Source organism: Canis lupus, chromosome 8 (assembly GCF_003254725.2).
Source record: "Canis lupus dingo isolate Sandy chromosome 8, ASM325472v2, whole genome shotgun sequence".
NCBI classification, from domain to species: domain Eukaryota; kingdom Metazoa; phylum Chordata; class Mammalia; order Carnivora; family Canidae; genus Canis; species Canis lupus.
This window is the reverse complement of record NC_064250.1, coordinates 47,217,612-47,239,466: the sequence shown is the minus strand read 5'-3', so window position 1 is coordinate 47,239,466 and position 21,855 is coordinate 47,217,612. Positions and strand designations below refer to the sequence as shown.

The 21,855-nt window shown below is 39.6% G+C and overlaps 2 protein-coding genes across 4 annotated transcripts in view; both read right to left on the bottom strand.

Moving 5' to 3' along the window:
- The window catches only part of PTGR2 (prostaglandin reductase 2), a 37,145-nt gene that overhangs the window by 7,773 nt on the left and 7,517 nt on the right, over positions 1 to 21,855 (bottom strand). Inside the window, exons 1-6 of one of the 3 annotated variants that reach the window (XM_025443164.2) lie at positions 17,872 to 18,027; positions 14,139 to 14,222; positions 12,118 to 12,236; positions 7,970 to 8,161; positions 4,351 to 4,521; positions 2,916 to 3,125 (exon numbers count right to left, since the gene is read on the bottom strand). In XM_025443164.2, coding sequence (XP_025298949.1) covers positions 2,916 to 3,125; positions 4,351 to 4,521; positions 7,970 to 8,161; positions 12,118 to 12,236; positions 14,139 to 14,175 — 729 coding nt within the window. In that variant the 5' untranslated portion in view covers positions 14,176 to 14,222; positions 17,872 to 18,027. The other 2 variants (XM_025443165.2, XM_035719531.2) reach the window with 2 other exon arrangements.
- LOC112657227 (activated RNA polymerase II transcriptional coactivator p15-like) lies at positions 596 to 2,353 on the bottom strand. The gene has a single exon (XM_049113712.1). It carries the CDS (start codon positions 2,282 to 2,284, stop codon positions 1,901 to 1,903), a length of 384 nt encoding a protein of 127 aa, XP_048969669.1. The 5' UTR covers positions 2,285 to 2,353; the 3' UTR covers positions 596 to 1,900.

Below are 21,855 nucleotides of genomic sequence, written 5' to 3'. Positions count from 1 at the left end.
ACATCAGGCTCCCTGCATGGAGCCTGCTTCTCCCTCTGCCTGTGTCTCTGCCTCTCTCTCTCTCTTTTTTTTTTTTTAATTTTTATTTATTTATGATAGTCACACAGAGAGAGAGAGAGGCAGAGACATAGGCAGAGGGAGAAGCAGGCTCCATGCACCGGGAGCCCGACGTGGGATTCGATCCCGGGTCTTCAGGATCGCGCCCTGGGCCAAAGGCCGGCGCTAAACCGCTGCGCCACCCAGGGATCCCACTCTCTCTCTCTCTTAATGAATAAATAAAGTCTTGGGATCCCTGGGTGGCGCAGCGGTTCAGCGCCTGCGTTTGGCCCAGGGCGCGATCCTGGAAACCTGGGATCGAATCCCACGTCGGGCTCCCGGTGCATGGAGCCTGCTTCTCCCTCTGCCTATGTCTCTGCCTCTCTCTCTCTCTCTCTGTGACTATCATAAAAGAAAAAAAAAGAATAAATAAAGTCTTAAAAATAAAATATGTAAATACCTGTGATCTACGAAATTCCTTTCCAAAGTCAGAGGCTATGGCTCTTAGTTAATAGGGAGTTAGGGTCAAAACTTCACCATTGGAACAATACAGCTGTAATTTTTTTTTTAAGCTTTCACAATTTTTATTAAATCCTAATCTAATATAACAGTATCTGATTTTTTATAGACATCTCCCATGGTGAACAAGTTTAATAAGTGAAAGCAAATCAGACATCTAAGTCATTATTCTCTGCAGACTAAGCAATAAGGTAACTACACAGAACACTACAGGTAACGACATACACTTACTTGCTCAGTTTTCATACAAGCCATGTTTATCAAACTATATCTCCTAATATTTAATACAGTAGAATTAGTGATTGTAGTTCTCATATATTTTAATTACAAGTACCTTATTGAGATAACTAACATTTTGACAGTTTCACTGACTTTCCAAATTAGTATAATATATTCAAGAAAAAGAGCAAAAAGTGAAATGAAAACGGAACATGACAAGTTACAAAAGGAAAACAATGTAGGGATCCCTGAGTGGCGCAGCGGTTTGGCGCCTGCCTTTGGCCCAGGGCGCGATCCTGGAGACCCGGGATCGAATCCCACATCGGGCTCCCGGTGCATGGAGCCTGCTTCTCCCTCTGCCTATGTCTCTGCCTCTCTCTCTCTCTCTGTGACTATCATAAATAAAAATTAAAAAAAAAAAGGAAAACAATGTAAAGAAAAAAGGGGGGGAAGGGAAATATCACTGGAAATACCAACAAGTCTAGACATTGGGCTGGAAGAAAATAGATCAACTATGGTTTTCACAAGTCAGAGTTTATAAATTCAATGCAATACAAATCCTTTTGAATGTAAAAGCCAAGGTGAAACTAACAGGTCTATAAACTGTTACTTTTGGCCTTAAACAGTACCAATTCTTTTGAAGAAAGGCCACAACAGTTAAGATTGTATTACTTGATTTTATTTTACACTAGGTGGCGGGCACAAAGCAATCCTCCTTAATCAAGTTGACAATTACCTTCACTCAGAACACTTTTAATAATGCACATAAAAAAAAAAATATTCAATCTTACAAATTGTTCTGCAACCCAAATATACAATAGCTTGGAAAACAACGTTTAGAAAACAAAAGCCAATGTAAAAAGACAGATTAAAACAACTAGAACAGGGATCCCTGGGTGGCGCAGCGGTTTGGCGCCTGCCTTTGGCCCAGGGCGCGATCCTGGAGACCCGGAATCGAATCCCACATCGGGCTCCCAGTGCATGGAGCCTGCTTCTCCCTCTGCCTATGTCTCTGCCTCTCTCTCTCTCTCTGTGACTATCATAAATAAATAAAAATTAAATAAATAAATAAATAAATAAATAAATAAAACAACTAGAACAGTACAGGTTTTATATGGCTCTGATTTTACAGTTTTCTTACTGCATCATCAATGTCAGAAATCTGTTCCTTCAGCTGGCTCCATTGCTCAGGATTTAAAGAAATACCTTTTCTTCCAGGTTTCATTTCACCTTCTGGATCCATCCAATATTCTCTAATATCAATTAGGACTTTCCCTTTAAAGTCCTGAACACTGATGTACCTCATTTTCCCAATCTGAAACATGTTATCATCTCTGCTGCTGCTGCTCTGCTTAGAGGATGACAGGGCTCTTGAAGTTTCGCCAGTCTTTTGCTTCTTCACAGGTTTCTCCGGCGTAACTTGCTTTTTCCTCTTTAACTTTTTGTCAACCTCACTGTCAGAATCGCTGCCAGAAGAGCTTGAAGAAACAAGTTCCTTTGATTTAGGCATTGCTCCACTCTCGCGGCCGAACTGCCTTCTGCTCACTCGCTTGCAACTCTGTAATTTTTTTTTAAGGTTTTATTTTTAAGTTATCTCTACACCCAATGTGGGGCTAGAACTCACAATCCTGAAATGAAGAATTGCATGCCTGACTAACCGAGCCAGCCAGGCACCCCTACAACTATAATTTTTTTTTAAGATTTTATTTATTTATTTATGAGAGACACACACAGAGAGAGGCAGAGACATAGGCAGAGGGAGAAGCAGGTTCCTGATGGGGAGCCTGATGTGGGACTCAATCCTGGGACTCCAAGACCACACCCTGAGCCAAAGGCAGGTGCTCAACCACTGAGCCACCCAGGCATCCCCACAACTATAATTTTTAACAAAAATAAATTGCAGGTGGAAAACATAATTGCTACCAAAGAACTGAAATTAATGATCATATGCAAATCTGCAAGCAAATGGAAGTAGTCATCAGCAAGCTTTTTGGTATCACTCAATTACAGTACTGATCATTACATTATTTCTCACAATAAACCATAGAATTTTATAGTTTTTTCCTTAGTATCAGGTAAAAAGATAGCACATTAAATAAAATGTAGTATTCAAATTTCTAACACATAAATCGGCACACAACCTGACTTATCACTGTGTCACTGATGTCACCACCAACATTGTCAAAGTAAACATCCACTCCAGCTGGGCATAATTCACGGAGCTTTTCTGCCACCTTCTCCTTTTTATAATTAACTGCAGCATCAAAGCCCAGTTCTGAGGTCAGAAGGAGGCACTTTTCTTGCGTTCCACAAATTCCCACCACTCTGGAACAGCCCATCAAATGGCCAATCTAGGAGGGAAATTTTAAAAAATTAAACAATTTTCTGTTCCCACATTTAAGTATAAAAACGTCAAAGTATACAAACTATTACAAGTATAGGAGAGTGTTCATCACAATTCAAGTTTGGTTAGGGGGCTTTTGGCTTGGTAACTTGAAACCAAAAGAATTGAGACCAGATATAATGTCACTCCTAAAAAAAATGAGTATTGACAAACATTGGACTTAGTTTTAATGTTAAAATCACACAATTTAAAGCTAATTTCAGGGCAGCCCAGGTGGCTCAGTGGTTTAGGGCCGCTTTCAGCCCAGGGCCTGATCCTGGAGACCTGGGATCAAGTCCCACATCGGTCTCCCTGCATGGAGCCTGCTTCTCCCTCTGCCTGTGTCTCTGCCTCTGTGTGTGTGTGTGTGTGTGTGTGTGTGTGTGTCTCTCATGAATAAATAAATAAAATATTTTAAAAAATAAAGCTGATTTCATTGAAGGAATAATTCGACTCAAAACATCACTAGTGGGACACCTGGGTGGCTCAGCGGTTGGGCATCTGCCTTTGGCCCAGGGTTGTGATCCTGCAGCCCTTGATCAAGTCCCGCATTGCGCTCCCTGTGTGGAGCCTGCTTCTCCCTCTGCCTGTGTCTCTGCCTCTCTCTCTCTGTGTCTCTCATGAATAAATAAAATCTTAAAAAAAAAATCACTAGCTTGCAATTTAGTGTTTTTCAGGCCTATGAGGAACTAAAATCACTACTATGATAAAATGTTTTGTATCAATGGTTTTCACACTATAAAGGCTGTTATTCATAAAAGTTTTCTTTAAAATTCTATTATAATCTTTACTGTACTTCTAGAACCCAGTTAGTACTCTCTTATTTGAAGATTCTTTGTAAAAATATGAGTTTGTCTTTAATTCATTAATTCATGAATTCCAGATAAGAAAATCTATGAGCTTCTTCCTTACGCTGATTAGAACAATGTTCTAACATTTATCATGTCTGTTTTGGTTAATAATGAACAAGATACATCTACGTTTTTCATGCTGTTATGAAGAGAGCCTAAGCATGTAATAACATCTTTTCTACAAGAAATGTGTAAAAGAATATTATAAATTTGTTCAATTTTATATTTTAAATGACATACATATATCCAGAAATTTGATTATGACAATGTTTTTAGAAAACCAAAAAGAAAAAAAAAGAAAAAAAAAAAAAAAGAAAATCAAACAATTCTCAAAAAGTTTACCTGCCCGGCCAAAGATCCACAAGCACCAGCAGCCCCACTGACAACCATTGTCTGATTAGATCCAGCAGTTATATGACCTTTCTCCTGTATCCCAATCAAGGAAGTCAAACCAGGCATACCTATAGCTCCAAGAAAGTATGAAAGGTGTCCATCCACAAGCTGTGGGTCTACCTAAAATAAAATATATAACGTTAAAAATAATACTAGGAAGTCCTGTTTTAAGTCCATAAGGTAGAGACAACCTGTTATGGACAGTTGTGCTCCCCCCACAAGTTATTATTTTGATGACCTACCCCGTAATGTAACTATATTTGGAGACAGGGCCTTTAAGGAGATAATTGAGGTTAAATAAAGTCATAAGGAAGGGACGCTAATCCAATAGGACTTGTTTCCTTATGAGAAGAGGAAGAGACACCAGAGCTTTTTCTCTGTACATGCACAAATGAAAGGTGGAATGCTCCATCAAAACACAGCAAAAAGGAAGCCAACTATAAGCCAGGAAAAGAGGTTTCACTACAAACCACATTTTCCAGCACCTAGATCTCAGATTTTTAGCCTCCAGAACTGCGAGAAAATAAGTTTCTGTCGTTTAAGCCACCCAGTCTTTGGTATTTTGTAATGGTACGCCAAGCAGACCAATAAATAACCCAATAGGGTTTCTAGAACAGTGAGCCATTCTTCAGTCTTGCTAAAATTCTATAGTTTATTTGTACAGACTAAGAAGGAAATGAATATTGCTTTTCTTTATAGCAAAAAAACAGAAACTTGAAAGAATTCCCACATGAAAGACACTGACACTAACCATTCTTTCTTGCCAATGCCCCAAGTATACAAAAAGAGAAGAAATATTTAAGAGGAAAACACTAGGCAGGGTTGGAAGGTTTTAAAATCTCTGAGCAATTCTAAAGTAAACATTTATCTATATAAAAATCAACTCAGGGGCACCCAGGTGGCTCAGTCAGTTGAGCATCTGCCTTTGGCTCAGGTCATGATCCTGGAGTCCCGGAATCAAGCCCCATGTTGCACTCCCTGCTCAGCGGGGAGTCTGCTTCTCCCTCTCCCTCTGCCCCTCCCTGCTTGTGTTTTCTCTCTCTCTCTCTCTCTCACTCTGGTTCTCTCAAATATACAAATTAAAATCTTTTAAAAAATCAGCTCAAACTCTGTCTCATTAATAATGCTTTAAAATGTATCATAAAAATATAAGAAAAGTGTGAAACAATTTCTTTCAACTTAATTACAGAATAAAATGAGGGCTCTCTTAACTTTTTAGAATTTTATGTTTATATGTTTACCAGGTACTTCTACATTCCCTGTGTCTGTTTTCTTATCTGTACAGTAGGGGGAATTGGATAAAGAGAAATGATATGGAAAGACTCCCTATTATAAAAATTTTATAATAATTTTGTAAGGAATTGAATAATTTTGGTAAAAATTTAAGAAACCACCAAATGCAATAAAGATTCACTACTTTGATTTGTACTTAAGCTACTATAAACAAATAAAATGGCAGTTTGTATTCAGTAGTCTTTTTTTTTTTTAAGATTCTATTTATTTATTCACGAAAGACACAAAGAGAGGCAGAGACATTAGGCAGAGGGAGAAGCAGGCTCCCTGCGGGGAGCCTCATGTGGGACTCCAGCCCAGGACCCTGGAATCATGACCTGAGCCAAAGGCAGCCGCTCAACCATTGAGCCACCAAGGTGCCCCTGTATTCAGCAGCCTTACATGGCTATTAGTTAACCTACTGTGTACATAAAGGTAATGGAAATATTAAAGTCAACAATACTTAGAAAGGTCTACACAGAAATATTTCATGTAGGTTAATAGTTATTTATTAGTAAAATCAATATAAAAACATTGTAAGATAGGTTTGTGTTTAGCATATATCCTTTCTCCACACCCTCTGAATTCCTCTTCTTCATTTTTAATACCTATGCCTAAAGTTTTAAGCTTCCCCAACTGTTCCATTTCCCACCAGAGCACAATGACAAGGAAAACCAGAACCTGCTGAATATTTCTTTTTCACTTCCTGCTAAGAAATTTCTAGTTAAATATATTTTACTAGTACCATTAGGTTGAAAATTATTATATAACGTCTGCCACATATCATTTGTATCTTAACAGTCACCTTTAACTGATTACAAGAATTTTTAATAAAAAGAAGTACTGGGGATCCCTGGGTGGCTCAGCAGTTCAGCGCCTGCCCTCCGCCCAGGGTGTGATCCCAGAGTTCCAGGGATCAAGTCCCACATGGGGCTCCCTGCATAGAGCCTGCTTCTCCCTCTGCCTGTATCTCTGCCTCTCTCTCTCTCTCTCTGTATCTCTCATGAATAAATAAATAAAATCTTTAAAAAATAATAATAATAATAAGTACTAGGGGCACCTGGGTGGCTCAGTGGGTTAAGTGTCTGCCTTCAGCTCAGGTCTTGGTTCCAGGGTCCTGTGATCAAACCCGGCATGGGGCTCTCTGCTCAGCAAGGAATCTGCTTTTTCCTCTCCCTCTGCCCTTCCTTTGCCCGGACTTGTGCTATCTCTCTCGAATAAACTTTTTTAAATGTTCTTAATCTTTTTAAAAATATTTTATTTATTTATTCATGACAGACACAGAAAGAGAGAGACAGAGACAGACACAGGCAGAGGGAGGAGCAGGCTCCATGCAAGGAACCCGACGTGGGACTCGATCCCGGATCTCCAGGATCAGGCCCAGGGCAGAAGGCGGCACTAAACCACTGGGCCACCGGGGCTGCCCAGATGTTCTTAATCTTAAAAAAATACTAAAATTTTATAAAACTTTTTAGAAAGTCTTAGTCATATTTCCCATAGCATCTGATTTCCACACTCATTTGTGAGACAGCTACTATTTTCATCTTGCACATGAGAAAACTAAGGGTCAGAGTCATAAAGTAACTTCTGTGATGACATATATTAGGTTGAATTACATGAAGCCGCCCAGTTTTTTTTTTTTTTTCGCCCAGTTTTATAGGTCAAAACAAATCGTGGTAATTTCACACAATTCAACTAACAGCAGAAACTGAACTCAGAACTTTGATACAAAATAGAATTTTAAGAACAAACCAAACAAATTTCTTAAGTCAAATGGCAATTTTTCAGGAAACTTTGTTTTTTTTAATGATTTTATTTATTCATGAGAGACACAGAGAGATAGGCAGAGGAAGAAGCAGGCTCCCTGCGGGAAGCCCTATGCAGGACTCAATCCCAGGACCCCAGGATCACAACCTGAGCCAAAGGCAGATGCTCAACCACTGAGCCACCCAGGCACCCTGTCAGGAAACTTTAAAGCATACAACTCTAAGAGGCCTTCTGGTTCTTGGCATAAAATATTTTTTTTGATGCTTACAATTCAGGTTTTATTTTATATATGCAAAATTTGAGAAATAAATTAAATACAGAAAACACCACCATTCACTAATAACCTAATAACTGCCATCTATAGTTACAGCCAACAGTGGAAAAGAAACAACAGTTTTCCACATTTTAGAAGCTATCTAAAAGAAAATATATACTCTTATTTTTTTCCCTGATAACAAACTGAACGCCAAATGCACAAAGTAAAAATTACAGAGGGGAGAAAAAACAAATACTGTATATTATACATCACCTTTTCAAGGCCATTTCCATCCAGAATCACCTTGGTTTGCCAGGGCCAATAGAAAGAAATCACAAAATCGCCTTTGGTAAAATTTAAGTGTTTGCTTTCTTCTACAATTCCAATACCTCCACCATCAACCACTTGAGACAGCTGCCAAGGTGTTATATAGTCAGTACCAGTGTCTTCATTCATCCTGCAACGCTAAAAAAGGAAAATGTTGATTAGGATAATTCTCCCTGATAATACTGGCCAGTTTACTGATTTACCTCGTGACTAAAAGAAAGATATATAGTCAGTAATGTTAATTAAAGTCTTAGTAAAACAAATTATATTTATCTTAAATTCTATTTCCTTTTAGTTATTTTTTATCCTCAAAACAAAGACATATCCCCTCTCTAACACATAAAGAAGTAAAGGACAATTAGAAAGGTCCCCAACTTTGTGAACAGACTAAAAACCACTGAATTATACATTTTTTTGAGTTTATTTATTTACTTATTATTTTTATTTTCATTTTTTTTATTTTTTTTTATTTATTTATGATAGTCACAGAGAGAGAGAGAGAGGCAGAGACACAGGCAGAGGGAGAAGCAGGCTCCATGCACCGGGAGCCGGACGTGGGATTCGATCCCGGGTCTCCAGGATCGCGCCCTGGGCCAAAGGCAGGCACCAAACCGCTGCGCCACCCAGGGATCCCTATTTACTTATTTTTAATAATCTCTCCACCCAACGTGGGGCTTGAACTCGTGACCCCAGAATCAAGAGTCACATGCTCTTCTGACTGAGCCAGCCAGGCACCCCTGAATTATACACTACAAATGTATACATTGTATGATAGGTGAATTATATTTCAATAAAGCTGTTAAAATTTTTAAACAAAGAAATTTAAGTACTATTACATTACACTACCAAAATTATACAAAATACCATGTCAATGGTTTCAATGGATTGTGGCAAATCATCTACACTTAAATGTTGCTATTATAAAACTGTACATTTTTCATAGAAAACAAACTGGCAACATATAGACTGTAATGCTACTTATTTCTTTTGGCTTAGCAATTCTGCTTCCTCAATGGAAATAACCCAAAAAGAAATGAAACAATTTTTACACATTTGTTCATCATTTTAGACCTAGCCCAACATTATACCCCTCAACCTCAGGTGGATGTTCTCTTTATTCTACAAAGACAAAATGTCACAATGGTACTACACCTTTCCACAGGCCTAGGGCTAAAGAATTCTCTGGGAAGCAATCAAGGCTCTCTTATGTGACTCACTCTTGCCCATTCATGAAGGCCAAGATGTAGAGGCCTTCATCTTGGTCCAGGAGATAGAAATAATAGGCTGCTACTTGATTAGGGGGCCCCATGTGGTATAGTTCAGTTCACCACAGAAAAGGACCAAATGGGGAATTGAGGCAGAAGCTTCTATGACAATATACTAACTACACTTCTGCTAGTGTGCTCCTCCCAAGTATTTTTCAAGGCATGTATAACAACCTTTGAATACTGCCAGACCAAGGACCTCTCTTTCTCTTTTCTTTTAAGGTAATTTTTTAAAGTAATCTCTACACCCAATATTGGGCCCAAACTAACAACCCTGAAATGCCCTACTGACTGAGCCAGCCAGGTGCCCCTCAAGGACCTGAGTCTAAACAAGGCTAGCAGAGAAAAATAGGAACAAGTACTTCTCCATAGGTAAGCAAATGATGTCAACACAATAGATTATATAACCACCAAAATTATATTTGGACTAGTTTTTCAAATGAAAATATATACATAAAGTCACTTAAATATCAAATTATATATACATTAAATAAAACCATGTAAAATATTCTCTATACATGGTGATTAAAATTAGTTATAAATTTGGATATATATTCTTAAGAACAATGTCTAGTAAAAGCAACCAAAATAATTTTCTTCCCTCCTTCCTTTATTTAATACTTAATAAGCACCATACTAGTACCTGGAAATATAGTGATAAATAAGACCTCTGCCTCCATAAGTTTACTCTTTATTAGGAAAGACTGACATCTAATAACTACATAGATAATTCCTTGTTACAAGTGGGATAAATGCTATAGATCAAGGTCCTGTTTTGAGAAAATGTAACAGGATTAGTTTGAGGGCTCAAGGTGATTTACCAAAGCAAATCCTTTTAATGCAGGCTTTGAGGGAATAACGGGAGTTGGCCAGATAATGGGAAAGGGGTGGGAGGAAGACAGAGGGACAGCAAGTACAAAGGCTTGTTTTAATTTGTACTTAGGATTTTTAGTCAGGTATAGTAAAATAACAGACACAGAGACAACTGCCTTGAAGGAAGAGTTTATTACTTAAACAATTGCTAAGAGGAGGAGCACACTGTACCACACAGGGCCACATGGGGAAGCACCAGAATTCACCTACCAGTCTTTTCAAGAATACCAATTTTTCACAAACTCTACCAAAATAGTATCAAACTAAATCTAACAACATATTAGGGTGCCTAGGTGGCTCAGTCACCCACATCAAGCCTCACATTGGGCTCTGCACTCACAGTGGAGTCTGCTTGTCCCTCTCCCTCTGTTCCTCCTTCCACTTGTGCATGTACTCTCTCTCTCAAATAAGTAGATAAAAGCTTAAAGAAAATAAATCCAACAACATATCAAGGAATTATATACCAGGAACAAGTGTCATTTATTCCAAGACTGCAAGATTAGTTTAACATCTGAAAATTAATGTAATAAACCATATCATTAGATTCAAAACAAAAACCATATGGTCATCTCAAGAGAAGCAGCAAATGCAAATGACAAAATCTAAAACTGCTCTGGGAGGAGTAATGGATACTTCATAATTTAATGGACACAGAACTTTTGTTTAGGATGATGAAAAAGTTCTGGAAATGGAAAATGATAATGGCTATACAACATTGTGAATGTTCTTTTTGTGTGTGTGTGTGAATGTTCTTAATGCCACTGAATTATACACTTAAAAACGGTTAAAATGGCATATTTTGTTATATATATTTTATCACAATAAAAAAAAAAACCACTCCTTTAAGATAAAAAACACTCAACAAAGCAGGAACCAAATCAGAAATAGGAAATCTCATCAACTTGATAAAGGGCATCTTCAAAAATCTCACATCATACTTAATGGTGAAAGGCTGAATACTTTCCCCCTGAGATCTAGGAACAAGATAAAGATGTCCGCACTCACTACTTCTATATAAGATTGTACTAGAGGTTCTAATCCAGCAAGAAAATGAAATAAAAAGTATTTGTATAGAAAAAAGAGAAGCAAAAACTATCTCTGTTTATAGAGTCTAAGTCCATGTATCTGAGGGCTTCTTGGTGTCAGTCCTAAACAGTATCTTTCAATAAGTCTCCTTTATCTAAAAGTGAGTCTGTTCCTTCAAAAAGAGACCAACTAGAGGGGCACCTGGGTGGTACAAATGGTTAAGCATCCAACTCTTGGTTTTGGCTCAGGTCTTGAGACTGAGCCCCACCTCAGGCTCAGTGGATAGTCTACTTGAGTTTCTCTCTCCCTCTCTCTCTCTAAAATACATAAGTCTCTAAAAAAAGAGAGACCAACTAGAATAAAGGTCTTATAGAGCCTACCTTGTAAACTGGATCAATTTGAGAAAATTTCCAATCCTAATTTGCTATCTTCGAGTTTCATTTACTACTGGGAAGTGATCTGGACATTTGAAAGAACTTGATTAACCTTATGAAAACATTCCTTCTACAGTATCCTTTCATAACACTAGTGAATAAAAAAACAAATGCAATCTGTAATTCCCAGGTATCGATATATAACCGCTCAAAAAAAAGGTATAATTGCTCAAATATTTATTAATCTTAAAGAGGGATCCCTGGGTGGCGCAGCGGTTTAGTGCCTGCCTTTGGCCCAGGGCGCGATCCTGGAGACCCGGGATCGAATCCCACGTCGGGCTCCCGGTGCATGGAGCCTGCTTCTCCCTCTGCCTATGTCTCTGCCTATGTCTCTGCCTCTCTCTCTCTCTGTGTGTGACTATCATAAAAAAAAATAATAAAAAAAATTAAAAAAAATTAAAAAAATCTTAAAGACTGTAAAGTAAAATTGAGGTGCAACATGAAAAATATTAAAATAAAATTAATTTTCACCAAGTCACAAAATCCTGATTCTTACCATGTAAGGATCCACAGAAAGATAAAGAGTTCTCACTTGTACTTGTCCTTCATTGATATTATTTGGTAAATTTACTTCTTCTACTCGGAAATTTTCTGCCACTGGATTACCATTTACTCCTATAATATTAAAGAAAATATAAAATCAAAAAGTCACTTTCCTATATAATTCTTTATTATTCTTTAGATTCTAGGATTCAGATAAGTCCCTTTTAATACAGACATGAATAAATCTATATTGTTTTGTAATTTCTCTGTAACACAATATAAATCCTTCAAAAGCTTTAATTGATCTTGATTTTCTCCAAGAAGTCCCTATGGAATATTGCTAACAACCTCAAAATTTCTTTTTTTTTAAAGATGATTACGGGAAAAAAATTAAAAAATAAAAATGATTACGGGGCGCCGGGGTAGCTCAGTCTGTTAAGCATCTGCTTTTGGCTCAGGTCAGATTCCAGAGTCCTGGGACTGAGCCCCATATCAGGCTTCCTGCTCAGCAGGGAGTTTGCTTCTCCCTGGCTCCTCACCCTTCTCATGGATGCACTCTCTCTCTTTCTCAAATTAAAAAAAATATATATTTTTAAATAACTAAAGATAATTACAGATAAATCACCTAATCTGTTTTAAAATTATAGGATTTCAAAAGTGAAAACTCATAGCCAATTGTTTTAAATTATGAAAATCAAAAAAATTTGTGAAAATCAAAATTTACAAAGTAGCAGAAACATTGTATCAGCCAAAAAAAAATAGTTAACTTTCCTTCCTTCTTTTAAGAGAAATGGAAACTGAAATTAATGTAATTTTTTTAAAAAGTAAAGTCTTGGGACGCTTGGGTGCCTCATTTGGCTCAGAGTGTGATCCTGGGATCCAAGGATCGAGGCCCACATCGGACTCCCTGCATGGAGCCTGCTTCTCCCTCTGCCTATGTCTCTGCCTCTCTCTCTCTCTCTCTCTCTCTCTGTGTCTCTCATGAATAAATAAATAAAATCTTTAAAAAAAAAAAAAAAAAAGAAAAGTAAAGTCTTGGGGCACCTGGCTATCTCAGTGGGTGGAGCATGAAACTCTTGATCTGAAGGTTGTGAGTTCAAGGTCCATATTGGGTGTGGAACCTACTTTTAAATAAATAAATAAAGTCTTGAAACTTAGAAAATTTGAAGTATGGAAAGAAAAATTCATAAGCAGAAAATGCCATCACTAAAAGTGTATTCTTAGTTATGTTTTACACAAGCAAATTTCCTATTGAGTCATTGAATGTCTAAAGTGGGAATAGAATATAAACATTTTAATCTAATAGCTCACTTTACTAAACCTGAAATCAGTAACTGGGGGATAAAAAAAAAAAAGAGAGAGAGAAAGAAAAGTGATTTCCCCAGGCCATACACTTCAGTAAACAGTAAAACCAAAGCAGCATGGGCCCAAACTTCTCAGGTTATTTCCATACTTAATTTTTTATGATTCAAGTTAGACATCAGCACAGACTTAAGTCAGTGCTTTCCATAAAACAGAAAGGCAAATTTTAAGATTCAACAATACAAATTTTAAAGAAAAAACAAAAGCCATATATATGTAATATAACCTTTTAAATATAATAATTCTCAAATACCTTTTTTCTTCAACAAATAGCCTTGATAAGCAATCACTTACATTGCTTAAAGAGTTTCTTCTAATATCTCTACTAAGGTTAATATCTTCCTCACTTAATTTTACCACATTGACTATTACTTTTGTTCCTTCATTTTCATTAATAATTATCAAAGACTGGAGAATCTGGGTGGTTCAGTTGGTTGAGTGTCTGACTCTTGATTTCAGCTCATGTCATAATCTCAGGGTCATGGGATGGAGCCCCACCTAGGGCTCTGTGCTCAGTGGGGAGTCTGCTTAAGATTCTCTCTCTCTCTCTCTTTCTCTCTCTCTCTCCATCTGCCCCTCCCCCTGCTCTCTCTCTCTCATTAATAAATAAATCTTAAAAAATAATAATTATCAAAGACCACAGCTGTTCATTCATCACAGACAAATACATACCAGGTCGGGAATTCAGAACCACTCTTTGCACAATCATCACCTCGCTCCACAGTGGTCTCACAAGATTCTTGTACAAAATAACTCCTATAAACAGAAAAGTCTGTAAATCACAAAATTTTTAAATATTCACCAATTTTTTTAAAAAAGCATGTTTGCGTTTCTGAACAAGGAGAGGAAAAGACATCTGTAGGATCCATAAAAGATACAGTTGAGTGTCAGAGTTTGTCTCCTAAAGCAAATATGTGAAGACTAAATTTAATCAGAATTTTTGGGTAATAAGAACGAGTTCAAAAGACTGAGTAAGACAAAATGGTTTTGGCCTCATAATTCAAGCACATTCATCCTTATTCCATCATGATTAAGCCTCCCACTGTGGCTTGATTAAAAAGAAAACATGATCTATTCATCCAGAGTTAGACAGTTAATCTAATAGCAAAATAAAAACACTAGCTGCTTGAGATGTAACCAAATTTTCAAAAAAAATTTTATTCATCTATCAAAATGGAAATAAACAATTTTGTTTATAATATAAATAAAACATCAGAGGCGCTTGGTTGGGTCAGTTGGAAGAGCATATAACTCTTGATCTCAGGTTCATAAGTCCGAGCCCCACACAGGGTGTAGAGATTACTAAAAAAAAAAATTAAAATAAACTTAAAGAAAAGTAAAATATAAAAACATTTTTAAATCTTCACCTTATAGGAAATTCTATAGTACAGAATGGCCAAATAAGTAAGTAAAGGATCAGTTTATTCTGGGTTTTCAACTTGAGCTAATAAAAGAAGCAAAATGAAGTTCCAGTGCTGGCATTATCTGATTTGGGGGAAAAAGCTCTGCCCTTAATGTTACTATGTGCCAAGCACTATTTTGAGTGCTAAATATTCAATTAATATTTAATGTATGGGCAGCCCGGGTGGCTCAGCAGTTTAGCGCCACTCTCACCCCAGCACGTGATCCTAGAGACCTGAGATCAAGTCCCACGTCGGGCTCCCTGCATGGAGCCTGCTTTTCCCTCTGCCTGTGTCTCTGCCCTCCCCGCCCCCATGTGTGTCTCTCATGAATAAATAAATAAAATATTTAAAAATAAAAAAGTCCAAAATGTCTTGTAGGGCTAAACATATTTTTAAAAGGAACTTGTCTTTCTTTTTTTTTTTTTTTTTAAGATTTTATTTATTCATTAGAGACAGAGGCAGAGATACAGGCAGAGGGAGGAGCAGGTTCCATGCAGGGAGTCCAATGCGGGACTTGATCCCGGAACTCCAGAATCACACCCTGGGCCAAAGGCAGGTGCTTAACTGCTGAGCCACCCAGGGATCCCCAAAAGGAAATTTTCTATTGAATTACCCTATGTGTAAATTATAGAAGAACTAAAAAGCAAAATTTTCCAAACTGATGCTGGATCCAAAGATAACTACTCCGAAGTGGTTATTAACAGCACCATAATTTTCAATCAAAGAAGTCTTCCCAAATGAAGTTTCTTATTTGTCCTCTTCTCTGATTACTTTCAATGTATGTCTTCTTTAAAATATGCACACTGTAGATTTGTCCAATCACGGTTTATCAGCATGAAAAGCACCCTATCAAATTATTCTCCTTTTTTAAAGATTTTATTTATTCATGAGAGACAGAGATAGGGAGAGACACAGGCAGAGGGAGAAGCAGGCTCCATGCAGGGAGCTCAAGGAGGGACTCCATCCTAGGACCCCAGGATCATGCCCTGGGCTGAAGGCAGGCGCCAAACCGCTGAGCCACCCAGGGATCCCCTCTCCTTCTGTATTAAATTAGAAAGTTTTCAACTGTCAAATACTAGAACTAAGGTAGGATAATTCCACAATATCCCTTGATAGCACAACAACACATTTAAAACATAAAGAATGGGCAGCCCGAGTGGCTCAGCAGTTTAGTGCACCTTCAGCCCAGGGCGTGATCCTGGAGTCCCAGGATCGAGTCCCACGTCGGGCTCCCTGCATGGAGCCTGCTTCTCCCTCTGCCTGTGTCTCTGCCTCTCTCTCTCTCATGAATAAATAAATAAAATCTTAAAAAAATAAAATAAAATAAGTAAAACATAGAGAAATTGGGACACCTGGGTGGCTTAGTGGTTGAGCGGCTGCCTTTGGCTCAGGTCACGATCCCAAGGTCCTGGAATCAAGACCCTCGTGGGGTTCCCCACAGAGAGCCTGCTTCTCCCTCTGCCTCTCTCTCTCTCTCTCTCTCTCTCTGTGTCTCTCACGAATAAGTAAAATCTTTAAAAAATGAAACATAAAGAACTTGACTTAGTTACAAAACTAAAGTCTCAAAATATGACACACTTAGTTATAGATCTGAAAGGAGGCGGTGTTACATTCATCCCTAGCAGAGAAGTGGAGAAGACAGTCAACTCTTTACTGGCATTAAGCATACCATGTTCGGTCGGTATATTAAGTGGGTTTCCAATTAATGCTAAGTAATATCCCCCAAATAACACCAGGTCAATGATCCAGTGAAAAATTCCCTGCGGTGCTAGTCATAAAGAGCAGGTTATTTGAGCAACTACTAGTAACCTATCATTAGGAAAAGGGCACTGAACTAGGTATACAGAGTACCTGTCCCAGTTCTAATCACGTGGGACCTTAGGAGATTCTTCTCTCAGCCAGTCTTCTGAATGTTACTAAATGCCAGGGGCTGGGCTAACGTTTTTACAATCACAGTGTCGCTTGACCCCTCCACCCAACAACTCTCTGAGGATGTACCATCATTTATCCTCATTTTCTAGATGAGAAAAGGGAGTAGGTTGAAGAACTTGCCCATGCTTGCACAACTGGTAATGACGACGCTGGAACCCACACTCAAACACAACACATACCATTTCCACAACATGAGCTTCCTAAATCTTTTTTTTTTTTTTTTTTTAGATTTTATTTATTTATTCATGAGAGACACGGCGGGGGGGGGGGGGGGCGGGCAGAGAGAGAGAGAAGCAGGCTCCATGCAGGGATCCCGGATCCCGACGCGGGACTCGATCCCGGGTCTCCAAGATCAGCCCTGGCAGGTGCCAAACCGCCGAGCCACCCGGGCTGCCCAGCTTCCTAAATCTTTTTAAAGAAACATTTCCTATCCTTATTTCGTTCAATTATCCTACATAAATGGCTCTGCTGACCGCCACCTTGTTATAAAAGGTGGAAATCTCTGGGATTTCCCACACTTTCTGGCTGGCTTGTCGCTCCCTCTCCTTTGAGCCTTCAGTTTCCTCCTCCTTCTGCCCCAGTCTAATATTAGGGGTTCCTGCCTGGCTCTTCCCCTCCCCCACTGACCTCCCCTTCCTCCCTGGCTCCCATAACCCACCACTCACATGGAAATTACTCCAAATCTGCGTCTACAGCCCCCAAATTCAAACTAGCTTCCCAGACAGCGCCCCCAGGGGATCGGGATTTGTGACGTTTGTTCAATGATTTATGTCCACCCTCTGGCACATGAAAGGTGCTCAATAAATGTGCTAAATGAACGTCCCCGACGCACCTTACACACAACCTCGTCCAAACTCGAGGTTGCTTACTCCCAACAATTTCAAAAGAAAAAAAAAAAATCTGCCCCTATTTCTTCTCGAGCGTTCCCTGACCTAGTGACCTAGGCAATAACGCCAGCGTCACCCCAGCTCAGGGAGAAAAAGCGGAGGTCACCCCGGTTCCTAGAGCCTCCCACACGCGGAAGGCTCCCCCGCCAGCAACCGCGGGGCCGCCCGGCTCCGGGCACTCACCGCCACGCAGCTCCGGAGGAAATCTCGCGGGGTTTGTGGAGCTCGCGAGGGGGCCCGCCGCGCGACCTCGGCCCTCCGAACCCAGTACGCAGGCGCACTGCTAGACCTCGCCTCCTCGCCCCCGCCCTCTCCGCTTAGGGGCGGGCTTCTACAGTTCAGGCAGGACGCCCGGGTTCCCGCGTGGGAGAGGTGGGGAGGGCGCGGCGTTTTAATGGATCCTCACTTGTCTGGGCAGCGTGTTGTGGGTTTTTGTTGTTGCTGGTGGGGGAGGGGCAGGCGGAAAGAGCCTGTCTTCAGCAGGCACATCGCCTAGGCCGGACTTGGTCTCAGCATCCTGAGAATCATGAGCTGAGCCCAAAAGCAGTGGGTGCCTTAACTGAGCCCTATGAGGCGCCCCTGGGCAGACTGTGTTAATAAGTTGACCCTGTGGCCCCGGTGTACTGCCTTGACCCAAAAGCAAATCGTTGGTCTTGACCACTGAGTTCTAATTGATTAAATTCTTTCAAGCCTATCTCTTAACTCAGGCAAAAGATCTTGCTGGTGAAGTGTACCCTCAAGCAATAAGGACTGCCCTGAGCCATCAAAACCCTAATGACTGACCCCAAGACAATGTTCGACCTGACCTGCGTGTACCCATGACCTTTGCCCCACATTTTCATTGTAGAAACCTGGAAGTATTAAAAAAAAGAAAGAAAGAAAGAAAACTGGAAGTATTTTCAGGTTTTTGGAGGCACTCTTGGAGACACTAGTCCACTGTCTTCCCAGTATTGGCCTCACTGAAATAAAAGGCTTTTCTCATTTCACCTCGTCTCTTTGCCTTTCGATTTTATTGGCGGCAAGTGGCCAAATCTGGTTTGTTTTGGACACACACACACACACACCGTCAGATGCCCTTGCACCCCTGCACCCTGGCTACACTATGGACTGATTTCTCAATTTCATTAATTATTAATTTTTTTCATTAATTATTAATTGTCTTTTGTGTTGAACTGGGTTGAGCAAGGCTTATTACTAAGACAGCTTGGAACCCCAGGGATGTTAAACCCTAAGAGAGACCATCTGAATTAGGCAGGTGAAGGAATTGCTATTTATATTGTATTCATGTCAGAGCTAATAGCTCAGAATGAATCATGGTATTCAGTAGCTGAATGATGACTGGGGTTAATGAGCAAGAGGGTAAGAATCATTCAACAGATTAGTAGCTTCATCTCTGAAAGATGAAAGCTACTTACTTCTTTAAGAAAGCTTCAGGAAAGAACTAGAAACTTTATACTACTTTGCAAACTTTCAGGCAGGAGTTTATCTGTTATCATCTTATACAGGTAAACCTTCAACAACATACTTTTTTTTTAACTTGAACCAACTGTTGAAAAAGAAAATGCTTTAAGAGACCAAAAGTAATAGCATAAAGTAAATGTAGTCTAGAACTTGAACTTAAAAGAAACAGTTTTTTTTTTTTTTTTAAGATTCTATTTATTTATTTAAGGGGGGGAGCAGGTGCAAGGGAAGGGGCCAAGGGAGGACAGATTCCTCACTGAGCAGGGAGTCTGAGGCCCAGGACCCCTGAAATCATGACCTGAGTTGAATGTAGACAGTTAACTGACTGAGCCACCCAGGTGCCCCAGGAAACAGTCTTTCAAAGTAGAAAAGAACTCCTACAATATCAAATTGGTTTTTACTCTCTTGATTCTAGGGCCTGTGAACTCCATGTAATAAGTGCGATTTCTTTCCCCAGAATGAGTTCCCATTCCCCAAAATTCTTTTTTTTTTTTTTTTTTAAGATTTTTCATTTATTTGACACAGAGAGAAAGCACAAGCAGGTGGAGTGGCAGGCAAAGGAAGAAGCCAGGAAGCCTGTGATCTCAGGACCCTAGGATCACCAACCAAGCCAAAGACAGATGCTTAACTGACTGAGCCACCCAGGCACCCCTCAAAATTCTTAACTATGACCTCATGAGGCATGCCTGGGTGCCTCAGTTGGTTAAGTGTCCAACTCTTGATTTCAGGTCAGGTCATGATCTTAGGGTAGTGGGATCTAGCCCCACAGTGGGCACCAGGCTCAGCACTGAGTCTACTTATCCCTCTCCCTCTGCTTTTCTCCTCACTCTCTCTCTCTAAAATAAACAAATATAAAATGTTTTTTTAAAATAAATAAATAAATAAATAAATAAATAAATAAATAAATAAATAATGACCTCACATAAGGAGAGAAACTTATCTAGAATCTACCTAGCTAAACTTCTCCCAAGTTTCTGAACCTCAGAAATTGTGTGAGATAATAATTAGTGTTATAAGTTTGGGAGTAGTTGGTCATGCAGCGATAACTAATATGCCCGCTAAAAGAGAATTAGGGCCCCCTAGAGAAATGGCTGATTCTAGGGCTAGGGCAGGATAGGTACCAAATGACCCTACATCATCTTTTTTTGCTAGATATCAAGGAAGTGTTGAAAAAAATGGTGAAGCATGTCATAGAGATGCAGAAACCAGCTTGAAGGGGATCCTACTGGCCAAATCTGGGAAAACTGGAGCACCAAAATAATTAAGTACATTAATGATTTATGAACACTGTAGAAATAGAAATTCGTGAAGCTGTAACAATAACAAAGAGAGAATGGTGGGTTCTTGCTTACAGCAGAATGCTGAGGACCAACTAATAAATGTAAAGGAGAATACTAGAGTTGGAAAATTATCATTTTATAGCTTTCACAGTAAAGATTGGATCAGACGAGAATTATCAATGGATGGTAAATCTAGGAGGACTAAGATTCTGCACTCAATCCAATGGTGGTTGGGTACTTCCCACACACCACCAAGCAATCTTCCAACACCAGCTGGTTGTCCTAGAGTTCAACTCCATTTTGATGCTATCTATCTGGAGATAGCATCAGACCACAGGTTAAGGGCTCAATCCTACAAGACTGCCCCCCCTCCCCGCCATGCGCGCGTGTACATACACACACACACACTTCAGATACCGATTGAAAGTCCAAGTTGTGGGATCCCTGGGTGGCGCAGCGGTTTGGCGCCTGCCTTTGGCCCAGGGCGCGATCCTGGAGACCCGGGATCGAATCCCACGTCGGGCTCCCGGTGCATGGAGCCTGCTTCTCCCTCTGCCTGTGTCTCTGCCTCTCTCTCTCTCTCTGTCTCTCGTGAATAAATAAATAAAAATATATATAAAAAAAAAAAAAAAAAAAAAAAAAAAAAAAAAAAAAAAAGAAAGTCCAAGTTGTTACCTGTGCTTCTAACCAAATGTCTATAGATTGGAGGTTCTAATACCCCCCACTTTGGGTTCAATTAACTTGCTAGATTGGCTCACAGAACTCAGAAAGATACTTTACTTACTAGATTACCAGTTTATTATAAAATGATAGAACCCATGGGGCACCTGCCTGGCTCAGCCAGTGGAGCATGCAACTCTTAATCTCAGGGTCATGAGTTTAAGCCCCATACTGTGTGTGGAACCTACTGAAAATAAAATAAAAACTAATAAAATAAAATGATATAACTCAGGAACAGTCAGATTAAAAAGGCACATAGGGCAAAGTATGGGAAAAGGATGTGGAGTGTCCATGCCCTCTCCAAGTTCCACACTCTCCCTGTATCTCCACATCTTTATCAACCCAGAAGCTTTCCAAACCCCCATCCTTTTCAGGATCTATGGAGGCTTCATTACAAAGGCACTATTGAGGACACCTGGGTGGCTCGGCCGTTTGGCGCCTGCCTTTGGCCCAGGGTATGATGTGATGCTGGAGACCCGAGATCAAGTTCTGCATCGGGCTCCCTGCATGGAGCCTGCTTCTCTCTCTCTGCCTGTGTCTCTGCCTCTCTCTCTCTCTCTCTCTCATGAATAAATAAATAAAATCTTTAAAAAAAAAAAGTCACGATTGATTAAATCATTGGCCATTGCTGATTGAACTCAATCTCCAGTCACTCTCCCCTCTCTGGATGTGTTGGGTGGAGGGAGGACTGAACAGTTCCAACCCT